The following is a 13,354-nucleotide window of genomic DNA, read 5'->3' as shown; positions in this document are numbered from 1 at the left end:
ACTGACCCACAGAAAAATCAATTGAGGACTATACAAGTGAGAAGCAAAAAATACCACAAAACCCTCCAAAAACCTCCAATGTCATTGATGTGGCCGCCAAGTGAGACACCTCACTCCTCTGGTGCGCCAGCCCCACCAGGGAAGGGAGAGGGAAGATGAGGTGCAGGGCTTCCCATAAACCAGATTGACTCTTCTGGGCTTCCATGGTTAGCGGATTTTGTGGACCCCCCCCCAACTCTGGGGTGGGGACAAAATTGAGGGGTTCACTGAGGGAGACAGGGATGTCAGTGAGCGGGATAGAGATGGGGGTGCAAAATCTGGGCGGGATGCGCAGGAGAGGGTGAGATCTGGTTGGGAGGTAGGGTACAGCAGCAGACTGGGAGTAGGAGCCTAGGGGGATGTGTGTAGGAGCAAGGAAGGATGCAGTGTGTAGCCAGGAGGGAGGGTGCCGGAGCAGGCTAGGGATGGAGGTGTTTGGACAGGGTGAAGAGTACAGAAGCAAGGGTGAGTGCAGGAGCAAGTTGGGGGTAGAGTGTCTGGCCAGAGGGGAGGGTGCAGGAGGAGGCTGGGGGTAGGGTGTCTGGCCAGGGGTGCGGGGGGACAGGAGCAGGCTGTGGGTGTGGGATCTCAGCAGAGGCGTCTGCATGCTGCTGTTTCCCTAGTTGGTGGCAGCACGCGGAACTACGTCCAGCTCTGCTTCTTTCCCATAAGCCTGATCACACAGCAAGGCTTGGGGCTCCCGCCCAGCTGGAAGCCCCCCCTCTGTGGGGAGGAGTGGGAGGCTGACCTTGAGCCGTGGACCTCATTCCACGAGGAGTAACGGTAGTTCGGACTAGGAAGCCTAGCCCGAACTACCTAGTTCGTGCCGCATGTAGCCGCGCGGCACGGGGTTCGAACGAGCAGGGATTTAAAAATGGCGGCGCCCAGTTTATGCAAATGAAGCCCGGGAAATTCAAATCCCGGGCTTCATTTGCAAGTGCGGTATGCCTACATTACCCCGCTAGTTCGAACTAGGAGGGTAGTGTAGACATACCCTGGGAGCCATGCTGAGGCAGCAGGCATTGTGGGGGAGGAGTTGCTGTGGTTAGGGACACTGGGGTAGTGTGCCCTCTCTGTGCTCTATGGCCTCAGGTGGGGAGGACTAGCTCCCCCGAGCCAGCTGTTCACCCATTGCCCATGAAGATGGTACAAAAATAACGTATAAGTAACTGACCTTGAGGAACTTTCTGTTAGGGATGTAAGAGTTTAACTGGTTAAACTGAGCCTGCTCTTGGGGCTCCAGCTGCCCCTCACTGCGGGTTCTGCATGTGTGTACTGCAGATACTGGCCCTGCTCCCAGGGAACCGGCTGCACCCCATGCTGCAAGCTCTGCTAGCCCCCTTCCCTGGGCAGCCTGCTCCCCGGGCTGCAGGGCCGGTAGCCAGGAGTCAGTGCATGCTAGGAGCCTGTGCATGCCTGCAGAGCCCGCAGGGCGGAGCAGCTGATGCCCTTGGAGCAGAGCTGGCACCTGGGAGCAGGGCTGGAAGTGCCTGTGGCACGGGGCATCAGCCAGCTCCTTCGGAGCAGGCCAGCAACTGGGACAACCAAGAACCTGCCGGCTGCACTGCAGAGCCTACAATGTGGGGCAGCTGGCTCCATGGGAACTGCAGGGGCTCCCCTCCACTATCTTTCCCTGCTTAGCCCCACCCAGCCATACAGCCCCAGTTAACCATGTAACTGACAGGGTTTGGAATGGTTACACGGTGACTGGTTTTATAGTTCTGTATTTTTACATCCCTACTTTCTGCATTGGGCGTGTCTGGGATTGAAATGCTTTCTGGTCTGACCTTATGTCTTGATAATGACGACTTGAGCTGAGGTTTTGCTGGAGGTTTCTGTGCAGTAGCAACATTCTTCATGTTCTGCTCTTTAACATGCTTTGCATATTCCTTTTGCTTATTTAACTTTTCTGTCTGGCAAGTGAAAAAAGTTTATGGTTATTTCAAGTTTTCATGGACCAGTTAATTAACCCTTTTACTGCTGGACTTTCCCATTTGTGCCTCCACAGCTGTTGCTCAGCAGACCTTCTTAAAGATCTTGTTTTTCAAGGAAAGATTACTGTAATTCTTTATTTTCAAGAGCTCTTCCTCTGTTATATCTAGGATACAGCTCATTGAAAATGCGGCAGTCTGAAACTTTCTTGGCACATAGCTGTTTCAGTACATTATTTTCATTCTAAAATGGCGGTACCAGCTACCTGTCCAGTTTTACATTGATTTTTAAAATCCTTCTCTAGCATTTAATGCCTTGAATGACCATGGTCCATTTATTGAACTGATTTTGTTACTCTCAGACTCAGCAAGGGATTTCAGTTTGTCCCAGTTAGGAGCTGATGTCAACGTTCGCATTTTTTCCCCATTGCAATTCAACAACACATTATTGGCATGACAGTCTATACAAGTGTTGCCAAAAGAGACAGACCCCTCTGCTATATGGAGGAAGGCCGTTTGCAGCAATGCATCTATTGGTCATCTCAAATTTATATCAATCTATCTCATTTACTGCAAGGTTGAAGTAATCATTGTAGCTTTTAAACTGTTCCAAAGGGCTGATCATTTTATCATTTTAACTGCACAATGCTCTGTGATATTTCTGTGAAGGATGCAACATAAACAGTTGTTGTCTTATCAGTGGAGTACAAGAGGGGTTATGTTTTGCAGCATTTGAGATGTACATCTGCTTAATGTAACTTGTAAAGTCACTGGCAGCAAAGAGGTCAAATGAGATTTTTCATTCAGACCCTTTTCCCTGACAATCATCTCTTTGGCACAGTGAAATCTGATGTTTGCTTAACAGTGAGTAATGTGCATTCAGCTACTTTCCCGTTGCACTTACTCTACTGTAGTTACATTCATTTTCTCTTCCAAGGTTCAATAAGACTGTCTTCTGCTCTGAGAATGACAGCACAGCTCAATCATGTTAAAGTCATTCATCTACACTTCAACTACACAGGGAGAACCAAGCACTTAGGACTTACCTGCAGCAGAATACTCGCCTCTAAACATTCCCTTAATGGCTACCTGCTTCTGGGAGCTACAAAACCAGAGGGATGAATCTATCAAAAATTCAATTCTCTCTCCTCCAGTTATATACCTTTTCTGTTGTGTGTGTGTTTCCTGGACAGATATCCATGATATCAAAGAAATCTGGGCTGTTAATGTTGGTAGTGAACAGGTACTGGGACACTGGGGAATATCCAGAGGACTGGGAGAATGCTTGTGTTGTGTCAATATTTTTTTTAAAAAAAGGTAAATTAGATGATCTTGGACATGGTGGGCTATCAGTCTGAAGCAGCCATCCCATTTTGTGGTCAAGGCTCTAATGGGACTCTACATAAGAACATAAGAACGGCCGTACTGGGTCAGACCAAGGGTCCTTCTAGCCCACTATCCTGTCTACCGACAGTGGCCAGCACCAGGTGACCCAGAGAGGGTGGACCAAAGACAATGATCAAGCGATTTGTCTCCTGCCATCCCTCTCTAGCCTCTGACAAACAGAGGCCAAGGGACACCATTTTATCCCCTGGCTAATAGCCTTTTATGGACCTCTATCATATCCCCCTCAGTCTCCTTTTTTCTAAACTGAAAAGTCCCAGTCTCTTTAACCTCTCCTCATATGGGACCCGTTCCAAACCCCTAATCATTTTAGTTGCCCCTTTTCTGAAACCTTTCCAAGGCCAAAATATCTTTTTTGAGGTGAGGAGACCACATCTGTACACATTATTCAAGATGTGGGCGTACCATAGTTTTATACAGGGGCAGTAAGATATTCTGGGTCTTATTTTCTATCCCTTTCCTAATAATTCCTAGCATCCTATTTGCCTTTTTGACCGCCGCTGCACACTGTGTGGAAGTTTTCAGAGAACTGTGGAACGAGGTGAACCGGTAGTTCGGAATAGGAATAGGAATCCTAGTTCGAGCCTCGTGAAGCTGCGCTGCACGGGGTTCGAACCAGCGGGGTTTTAAAAATGGCAGCTCCCCGCTTATGCAAATGAAGCCCGGGAAATTCAAATCCCGGGCTTCATTTGCAAGTGCGGTATGCCTACATTACCCTCCTAGTTCGAACTAGGAGGGTAGTGTAGACATACCCTAATAGATTAGTAAGACAGGATTTCCCTTTACAGAAACCATGTTGACTTTTGTCCAACAAATTATGTTCTTCTACATGCCTCACAATTTTATTCTTTACTATTGTTTCGACTAATTTGCCCAGTACTGAAGTTAGACTTACCGGTCTGTAATTGCCAGGATCGCCTCTAGAGCCCTTTTTAAATATTGGTGTCACGTTGGCTACCTTCCAGTCATTAGGTACGGAAGCCGATTTAAAGGATAGGTTACAAACTACAGATAATAGCTCAGCAATTTCCCATTTGAGTTCTTTTAGAACCCTTGGATGAATGCCATCCGGTCCCAGAGATTTGTTAACATTAAGTTTTTCTATTTGTTCCAAAACCTCCTCTAATGACACTTCAATCCGGAACAGTTCCTCAGATTCATCACCCACAAAGGACGGTGCAGATTCGGGAATCTCCCCAACGTCCTCAGCCGTGAAGAATGAAGCAAAGAAATCATTTACTTTCTCCGCAATGGCTTTATCGTCCTTGATTGCTCCTTTTATAGCTTGATCATCTAGGGGACCCACAGGTTTTTTAGCAGGCTTCCTGCTTCTAATGTACTTAAAAAACATTTTGTTATTTCTTTTTGAGTTTTTGGCTAGCTGTTCCTCAAAATCTTTTTTTGCTTTTTTTATTACATTTTTATACTTGATTTGACAGTGTTTATGTTCCTTTCTATTTATCTCACTAGGATTGGACTTCCACTTCTTAAAAGATACCTTTTTGTCCCTCACTGTTTCTTTTACATGGTGGTTAAGCCACGATGACACTGTTTTAGGTTTCTTGCTATGTTTTTTAATTTGGGGTATACATTTAAGTTGGGCCTCTATTATGGTGTCTTTAAAAAGTTTCCATGCAGCTTTCAGGGATTTGGCTCTAGTCACTGTGCCTTTTAATTTCTGTTTAACTAACCTCCTCATTTTTGTGTACTTCCCCTTTTTGAAATTAAATGCCAGGGTGCTGGACTGCTGAGGTGTTCTTCCCACCACAGGAATGTTGAATGTTATTATATTATGGTGACTATTCCCAAGCGGTCCTGTAACGGTTATTTCCTGGACCTGATCCTGCACTCTACTCAGGACTAAATCGAGAATTGCCTCTCCCCTTGTGGGTTCCTGCACCAGCTGCTCCAAGAAGCAGTCATTTAAGCCATTGAGAAATTTTATCTCCGCTTCTCTTCCTGAGGTGACATGTATCCAGTCAATATGGGGGTAATTAAAATCCCCCATTATTATAAAGTTTTCTATTTTGGTAGCCTCTCTAATATTCCTCAGCATTTCAATGTCAGTATCGCTGTCCTGGTCAGGTGGTCGATAATATATCCCTACTGCTAATTTCTTCTTATTGGAGCATGGAATTTCTATCCATAGCGATTCTATGGAACATGTTGATTCATTTAATATTTTTATTTCATTTGATTCTACATTATCTTTCACATACAGTGCCACTCCGCCACCCACCCGGCCTGCTCTATCCTTTCGATATATTTTATATCCCGGTATGATTGTGTCCCACAGATTTTCCTCATTCCACCAGGTTTCAGTGATGCCTATTATGTCAATCTCCTCATTTAATACGAGGTACTCCAGTTCACCCATCTTATTAGTCAGACTCCTAGCATTTGTGTAGAAGCACTTTAAAAATTTGTCACTGGTTATTTGCCTGCCCTTCCCTGATGCATTGGATTCCTTTGTATGCGGGAGTCTGTCTGCTCTGGCCCATGGTTTGTCCTCTCCCCTCCTCTCTTTCTGACTACAGCTTAGAGAGTCTCTATCAATGGATTCTCCTCTAAGAGAAGTCTCCCTCTGATTTATGTGCATCTCCGCACCAATCGGCTTTCCCCCATCTCTTAGTTTAAAAACTGCTCTACGGCCTTTTTAATGTTTAGTGCCAGCAGTCTGGTTCCACCCTGGTTTAGGTGGAGCTCATCCTTCCTGTACAGGCTCCCCCTCTCCCAGAAGTGTCCCCAGTTCCTAATAAATCTAAACCTCTCTTCCCTACACCATTGTCTCATCCACGCATTGAGACTCTGAAGCTCCGCCTGCCTACCTGGCCCTGTGCGTGGAACTGGAAGCATTTCCGAGAACGGCACCATAGAGGTCCTGGATTTCAGTCTCTTTCCTAGCAGCCTAAATTTGGCCTCCAGGACATCTCTCCTACCCTTCCCTATTGCATTGGTACCTACATGTACCACGACCACCGGCTCCTCCCCAGCACTACACAGAAGTCTGTCTAGATGCCTCAAGAGATCCGCAACCTTCGCACCAGGCAGGCAAGTGACCATACGGTTCTCCTGGTCATCACAAACCCAACTATCTATGTTTCTAACAATCGAATCACCCACTACTAACACCTGCCTCTTCCTAACTGGCATTCCCTCCCCCTCAGAGGTATCCTCAGTGTGAGAGGATACCGCAACATCCTCTGGGAGGAGGGTCCCAACTACGGGATGGTTTCCCTCTGCTCCCATTGAATGCTCTGTTCCCTTGAGGCTTTCATCTTCCTTAAGAGCACTGGGGCTCTCAGACTGGAGGTGGGACAGTACTACAGTGTCCCGGAAAGACTCATCAACATAGCTCTCTACCTCCCTTAGCTCCTCCAGTTCAGCCACCCTGAACTCCAAAGCCCGAACTCGGTCTCTGAGGGTCAGGAGCTCCTTGCAACGAGTGCACACATACGCCACCCACCCACAGGGCAGGTAATCATACATGTTACACTCGACGCAATACACAGGATAGCCCCCACTCTGCTGCTGGGCTTCTGTCTGCATTTTTCTAATGAATAAGTTTAGGTGTAAATGGGATTCTTTTTAAATCTCTGGACTATAGATTATTCTAAGAGTTATGTTTTAAAGAAGGTCTGAAGTCACTAGTGCCCTCTAACCTCCCCCTCTAAACTCCCTCTCCAAACTCTCCTGTTCACAAGCTCCCTGGTCGCTGAGTCACCGGCTTATATAGCTCTGGTAGCCCCTCCCCCTGACTGAGGCTCAGCCAATTAACAGAGGCTTCTAGGTTTCAAACCTTTTAGAAGCTCCTTCAAACAATCAAACAAACCACCAAACAGACAAACACAAGCTCAGCACACAGCAAATAACTCCCCCACACACAAACACATACTTCAGACAGCCACTTACCACAAGGGTCCCGTTTTTACTCCCTCTTTTACCTGGAGAACTCCCTCTCCAAACTCTCCTGTTAGCTGTTCCTGTTCGCAAGCTCTAATATAATGTTTAAATGGATAATATAATCCATGATACTCAATATGGGTTACATGGACAATAGATCTTCTCAAACTGATTTGGTATCTTTTTTGAGATTAATAGTTTGTGATGGGGTTTAACCCCCATTATGGGCAAGGCAGCAAGGGAAAGAATCCCAATTAGTCATGCTCTGCACTAGGGAGGTGATTAATTAATTGCCTCCTGGCCAGAAGAGACAGAACTAGGTCTAATAAGCACAGTGAGGGAGCTCCTGACAAGAGAAGCTGCCTAGGAGACAGGTCTCTCTGATGGAGAGAAATCCTGGGATAAGGTTTAATTGACAGGAAATAACAGAGAACAAACTACCCTAGCAGATGGGGTTTCTCCTGGAGAAACCCTGAGGTAGAGCCAACAGGAGAACCACAGTGAAGCATGAGGGGGGTGGAAGGGCCATTAGTTCAAATATTCATGGACTTGTATTTGGACTTGCTACTGCTGCTCGGGAAGGGGATTCAACTTTTGTGACTTGGTTGGAGGGCCAATCCCCAGAACACCCAGAAGGGGGGTCAGGAGAAGACACAGAGAGGCCACTGTAGATTCAAAAGAGACTCTGGGTGGGAAGAGTCAGACAAGGATCCCTGCAATCTGCTACATGAGACAAGGGGGTGCCCATGAGGTGAAGACGTGCTAATATATGTTGATGTAATAAATCTAGATGACTTGGTGCCATATGACATTTTGATTAAGAAACTAGAATGATACAAAATCAATAAAGCACTAAATGGGATTAGGCCTCAATCTACTTGTACATAAGAACAGCCAAACTGGGTCACACCCAAGGTCCACCTAGCCCAGTATCCTTTCTTCTGGCAATGGCCAATGCCAGGTGCCCAAGAGGAAATGAACAGAACAGGTAATTATCATGTGTTTCATCTCCTGTAGCCCAATCCCAGCTTCTGGCAAACAGATGCTAGGAACGGCATCTCTGCCCAATTGTAAATAGAGAATGATCAATTGGATGATTTCTAGTGGGATCCCTCAGAGATCTGTTCTTGATTCTATGCTACTAAATATTTGTATAATGATGAGGCAGCAAACAAAGTCATTACTGATCAAGTTTTCAGATGATACAAAGATTGGGGGAGTGGTAAATAATGAGGAGGATGTGCTGTTGTTAGAGGGATCTAGATCATTTGCCAAACTAGGTGAAATCAAGCTGTGTATTAATATGGCTGAAGGAAAGGTCACATATCTAGGAACAAAGAATGTTGCTGTATTTCCAGGATGGGGGAGTGTCCATCGTTGCTCATTAGCTGAACATCAGCTCCCAGTGCTACGCTGTGGCTAAAAAGGGCAAATGTGTTTCTTGGATGTAAAAACAGGGACATATTCAGTAGGAATATGGACATCATCTGACCTCTGTATTAGCCACTGGTGTAACACCTACAGGAATATGGTGTCCGGGTCCACTGTTCACAATTTAAGAAAGATGTTGAAAAACTGGAGAGAGTTCAGAGAAGAGCCAGAATAATAATCTAAGGATGACTTATAGTTACATTTCATAGTAAAGGGCTCTTTAATCTAGCAGACAAAGGTATAATAAGCTCTAATGACTGGAAGTTGACTGATTGGCTGAAAACTTAGATATATTCAGACTAGAAACAAGGTGTACATATTTAAATGAGGGTAATTAACCACTGGAACAACTTATCAGTGTTGTGATGGAAACTTTAAGAATGGCTGTTTTTCTAAAAGACACATTCTAGTTCAACCACATAAAGGAAGATTTAATTCAGGGAAATCCTATGGCCAATATTTTCCATGATGTGTGACTAGATCAGGGGTCGACAACTTTTTCAAACCAAAGAGTCAAACTACATCAAAATTCAGTACATATGATCAACAAAGAGCTGTACCAGAATGCGCATTTGCTTGACTGAAAATATACAACTTAATATAATTGATAATTGACATGATTAATAACAGCATAAATGAAACATTGTACTCATACACCTTATTTAGTAGGACTTTTGCTGGTGCATCTTTTCGCACATTTCTTTGAAGTTGACATCATAACTTGTCAAATCCAGCTTCATGCTCACATTCAGGCTGTCTTCTGTCAATCTTACAGCTGGGGACTGGGGATGCAGGAGTCTGGGTTGGAGTGTATGCGGGGCTCAGGGCAGGGGATTTGGGTGTATGATGGACTCAGGACACATGACCTGGGGCATGGGGGAGTGCAAGAATGTTATGGCAGGGGGCTGGGGATGTGGGCGTGTAGGAGTCTGGGAATTTGGGAGTATGAGGGGCTTAGGGCAGGCAGTTCAGGTGTATGATGGGCTCAGGGTTTGTGGGGGGTGTGTGCAGGAGTTAAAATGTGGTTATCAGGCTATTCATATAGTCAATACAATTTGTATTGACTATACGATTAGTTGATAGGACTGCTCTGCAGAGCCGCAGCGGGGGTAGCTCCAGGAGCTTGCTCGAGCTGGCAGTCCCGGCTTGTACCAGCTCCGGGAGCCACCCGTGTTAAACTTATACTTATCGGATAGTTAAGTAGTCGCTTACATCCCTAGCAAGAGTGTTTTCACACTGCTGCCAAGTGCGGCTGGGCCCTAAGTGGGGGCTTGTTGACCAAGCTTAATTTTTAAATAAAGTAAAATATTATGTCCAACACAAAAGGTTTCAACATTGTCTTTATGGCAGGTGTCGGGACCCTTTTTTTGGGTTGGGGGCCACTGATCCACAGAAAATCTGTTGGGGACCACACAAGTGAGAAGCAAAAAGAAAAAAAAACCCTCCAGAAACCCCCAACTGAGACACCCACTTCCCTGGTGCTCCAGCCCCTTGATCGGGGGAGGGACAGGGAAGACTGAGGTTCAAAGCCTCAGCCAGATTTACTCTTCTGGGGTCCCAGGGTTAGTGGATTTTGTGGGCCACCTCCTAGGCTCTGGGGCAGGGCCAAAAATGTGGGGTTAAGTGTGTGAGACAGGGCTGCCAGTGAATGGGGTAGGGATGGATCTAGGCAGGAGGTGGGTATAGGAAGAAGTGAGGATGTGAGGTCTGTGTGGGAGGTTGGATGCAGGAGCAGGCTGGGAGTAGGCTGTCTGGCCAGGGGCAAGGGGGGTGTAAGCGAGGGGGTAGGGGGTCTGGGCGTGAAGGGGTAGGAGGCACTTGTTTTTGTGCTGTGTCACAGGCACCGTATAACTCGGCCTCCCATTGCTCCCCTTTGCCAGAAGGAAGCCTCCAGGAAGTGTGTCCCGGGGAAAGGAAAATGGCAGCAAGCGGAGCCAAAAAATGACAGAGCTTGTTCCCTGGATGCTGGATCCAGTGGGATCCTCCCCCTCCTGAAGGAAGCCAGCACTGGCATTCCAATCTTGCGGGGAGCTGAAAGGCTGTAGTGCCAGTGAGGGGGGGGGGGGGTTAAGTTGGGGCTCCAGAAGAGCCGTGTCTGGTTCTCTGGTGAGCCATAGGTTACCGATCCCTGGACTAGATGATGACAATGGTCCCTTCTGACTTATGAATCTATGAAAATTAGCTGTGGGTTTGTGTGAACCAAGCCTTGAAATCTAGCATATATTTACATGCAGTTTTACAATGAACTGGCTAGTGTGAATATGTGCTAATGGATGATTCAGAATTGTTCAGCTGTGTAACACATCTCTATTGCTAATAGTGAAGGGAGAGTTTCTTTTAGCACAGGTGGCTGGAAGTTTGAGTGTTTTACACCTGTTGAGTCTGAAAAAAATTCCAGTAGGTGAAGAGGTGCAGTCTAATGACGGGTGTGATGTGCTAGATCGTCATGGACCTCCTTCAATATTGTTTATATGGATGAGAGAAGGCACCTCACGAGAGATGCATATGGAAAAAAAGGGGGCTACTACTTAACTGATAGAGGATATCTTAGTATTTTGTGTTATTGTCTTAGTTGGACTCACAAATGGACTGATGAACAGATGCCTGATTAGAACATTATCATTTATTTGATGGTAATGCCCACCTATGTACTAGTTGCTTTTTTAATGCTCAGAAGGACGGCCCACTTTGGAAATTAATATTTAGTTTGAGTCAAGGGCATAACCTATCAGGTAGTCTTTGATTACTTTATCAACTGTGCTTTTATTGCCACCGCATTCTACCTTAGCTTACTTGGTATAACTTAGGGTACGTCTACACTACATGCCTTTGTCGGCAGAGGCATGTAGATTTGTTTATTCAGCAAAGGTAAATGAAGCTGCGATTTAAATGATCGCGGCTTCATTTACATTTACATGGCTGCCGCGCTGAGCCGACAAACAGCTGATCAGCTGTTTGTTGGTTCGCGCGCTAGTCTGGACGTTCCTTCTGTCGACATCAAAGCCCTTTGTCGGCAGCCCCGGTAAACCTCATTCCACGAGGAATAACAGGGCTGCCAACAAAGGGCTTTGATGTCGACAGGGGGAACGTCCAGACTAGCGGCGAGCCGACAAACAGCTGATCAGCTGTTTGTCGGCTCGGCGCGGCAGCCATGTAAATGTAAATGAAGCCGCGATCATTTAAATCGCGGCTTCATTTACCTTTGCCTACAACCCTAATCTACATGCCTCTGCCGACAAAGGCATGTAGTCTAGACACAGCCTTAGTGACATAAAAAGCAAACAAAATGCTATCAGTGACACTTACTTTCTCTCTGACTGCTTCATAGTCAGGTCCAAGGCCTCCAAGCTTCACATCCAGGTTCACATAGGCTCTTGGCCTAGAAGGCTAAAGACAGAAACAAATACATCTTCCATTAACTGCTGGCATGGAGGGCAAAAGTCACCCTAAGTAACATACAAGTTTTAAAGGCGTATTGAACCTGAGCTGGTTTGTTCTACTATAAATGACATTTCCAGATATAATGAAAGGATGGAAGAAAAACTGGTTTACCCATTTGAAAAATGTTGCCAGGGACTACAGAACAGTTTTGAAAACCAAGACAGTTTAGTGAACTGTAAAGTATTTATACCATCATTTAAGATGCATGGATCCTTCCTGCTTGTACTACAGCATATGACCACATAATTAGAGTTGGTTTGTAATGAATGGGCAGAATTCAGGTTGTAGGCTCAAACTTAACATTGACACTTGCTTTATGAGTAAAGTGAGCAGACTTTAAGTTGAATTCATGTAATTTGTTTCATGTGATAATATTCTTTTAGAAATTCTCCATATTATGTGGATATTTGAATAACTAATACACTAACCTCAACTTTGTAATTTGCCAGTCTTCCATTTCATGAGCTGGATTCTATCAAACAGCTTAAAATAACAATCTTGCTTTTGGTGACAGAGAAATTCACATGTTTCCTTCTCCTGGTAAGTAACTAAAGACCCTGTGCTATGATAGCAAATTCATTAATAGGGTTAGAGAAGGCACAAGGTGGAATCCTGGACCCATTGAAATCAATGGCAAGACTCCACTGACTTCAACGGAGACAGGATTTCATCCTTAATAGGAGGATGGCAGGAAGACCTGGATGAAGGTAGAGGCTTATAGGACAGAGGTGGGGAACCTTTTTAGGTCAGCGGCTACTGACCCACAGAAAAATCAGTCAAGGGCTGCACACAAGAGAGAAGCACAAAACCCCCCAAACAACACAACCAAACCCCTCACTGACATGGAGAAGGAGAAAGGCACTCTCCACATTGTCCGTGCACACCAGTGCCTACGGGGCCCCAGCCTAGTATATTTTATGTGATCCAGCCCATGGTAGGCGAGCGGGGGTCTGGAATGCCAGTGCAGGCTCCCCGGTGCTGGGGGGTCGACCCTGAGCTTCAGGCTTTTTTTCAAGTACCTAAAAGGGTGTCACAAGGAAGGAAGGAGAAAAATTGTTTTCCTTGGCCTCTGATGATAGGACAAGAAGCAATGGGCTTAAATTGCAATAAGGGAGGTTTAGGTTGGACATTAGGGAAAACTTCCTGCCTGTCAGGGTGGTTAAACACTGGAATAAGTTGCCTAGGGAGGTTGTGGAATCTCCATC

The 13,354-nt window shown here is 45.8% G+C and overlaps 1 protein-coding gene across 3 annotated transcripts in view; it reads right to left on the bottom strand.

Moving 5' to 3' along the window:
- Positions 1–13,354, bottom strand: part of JHY (junctional cadherin complex regulator) — a 56,238-nt gene that overhangs the window by 1,541 nt on the left and 41,343 nt on the right. For all 3 annotated transcript variants that reach the window (XM_075916397.2, XM_075916395.2, XM_075916394.2), the window contains 2 exons: positions 12,015–12,095; positions 1,827–1,952 (listed from right to left, as the gene is read on the bottom strand). In XM_075916397.2, the coding sequence (XP_075772512.2) occupies positions 1,827–1,952; positions 12,015–12,095 (207 nt within the window). The remainder of the gene's footprint in view (positions 1–1,826; positions 1,953–12,014; positions 12,096–13,354) is intronic.

This window comes from Pelodiscus sinensis, chromosome 25 (assembly GCF_052426305.1).
Source record: "Pelodiscus sinensis isolate ZL-2025 chromosome 25, ASM5242630v1, whole genome shotgun sequence".
NCBI lineage: Eukaryota > Metazoa > Chordata > Testudines > Trionychidae > Pelodiscus > Pelodiscus sinensis.
The sequence above is the reverse complement of the archived record's forward strand: the minus strand, read 5'-3'. Positions and strand labels throughout refer to the sequence as shown.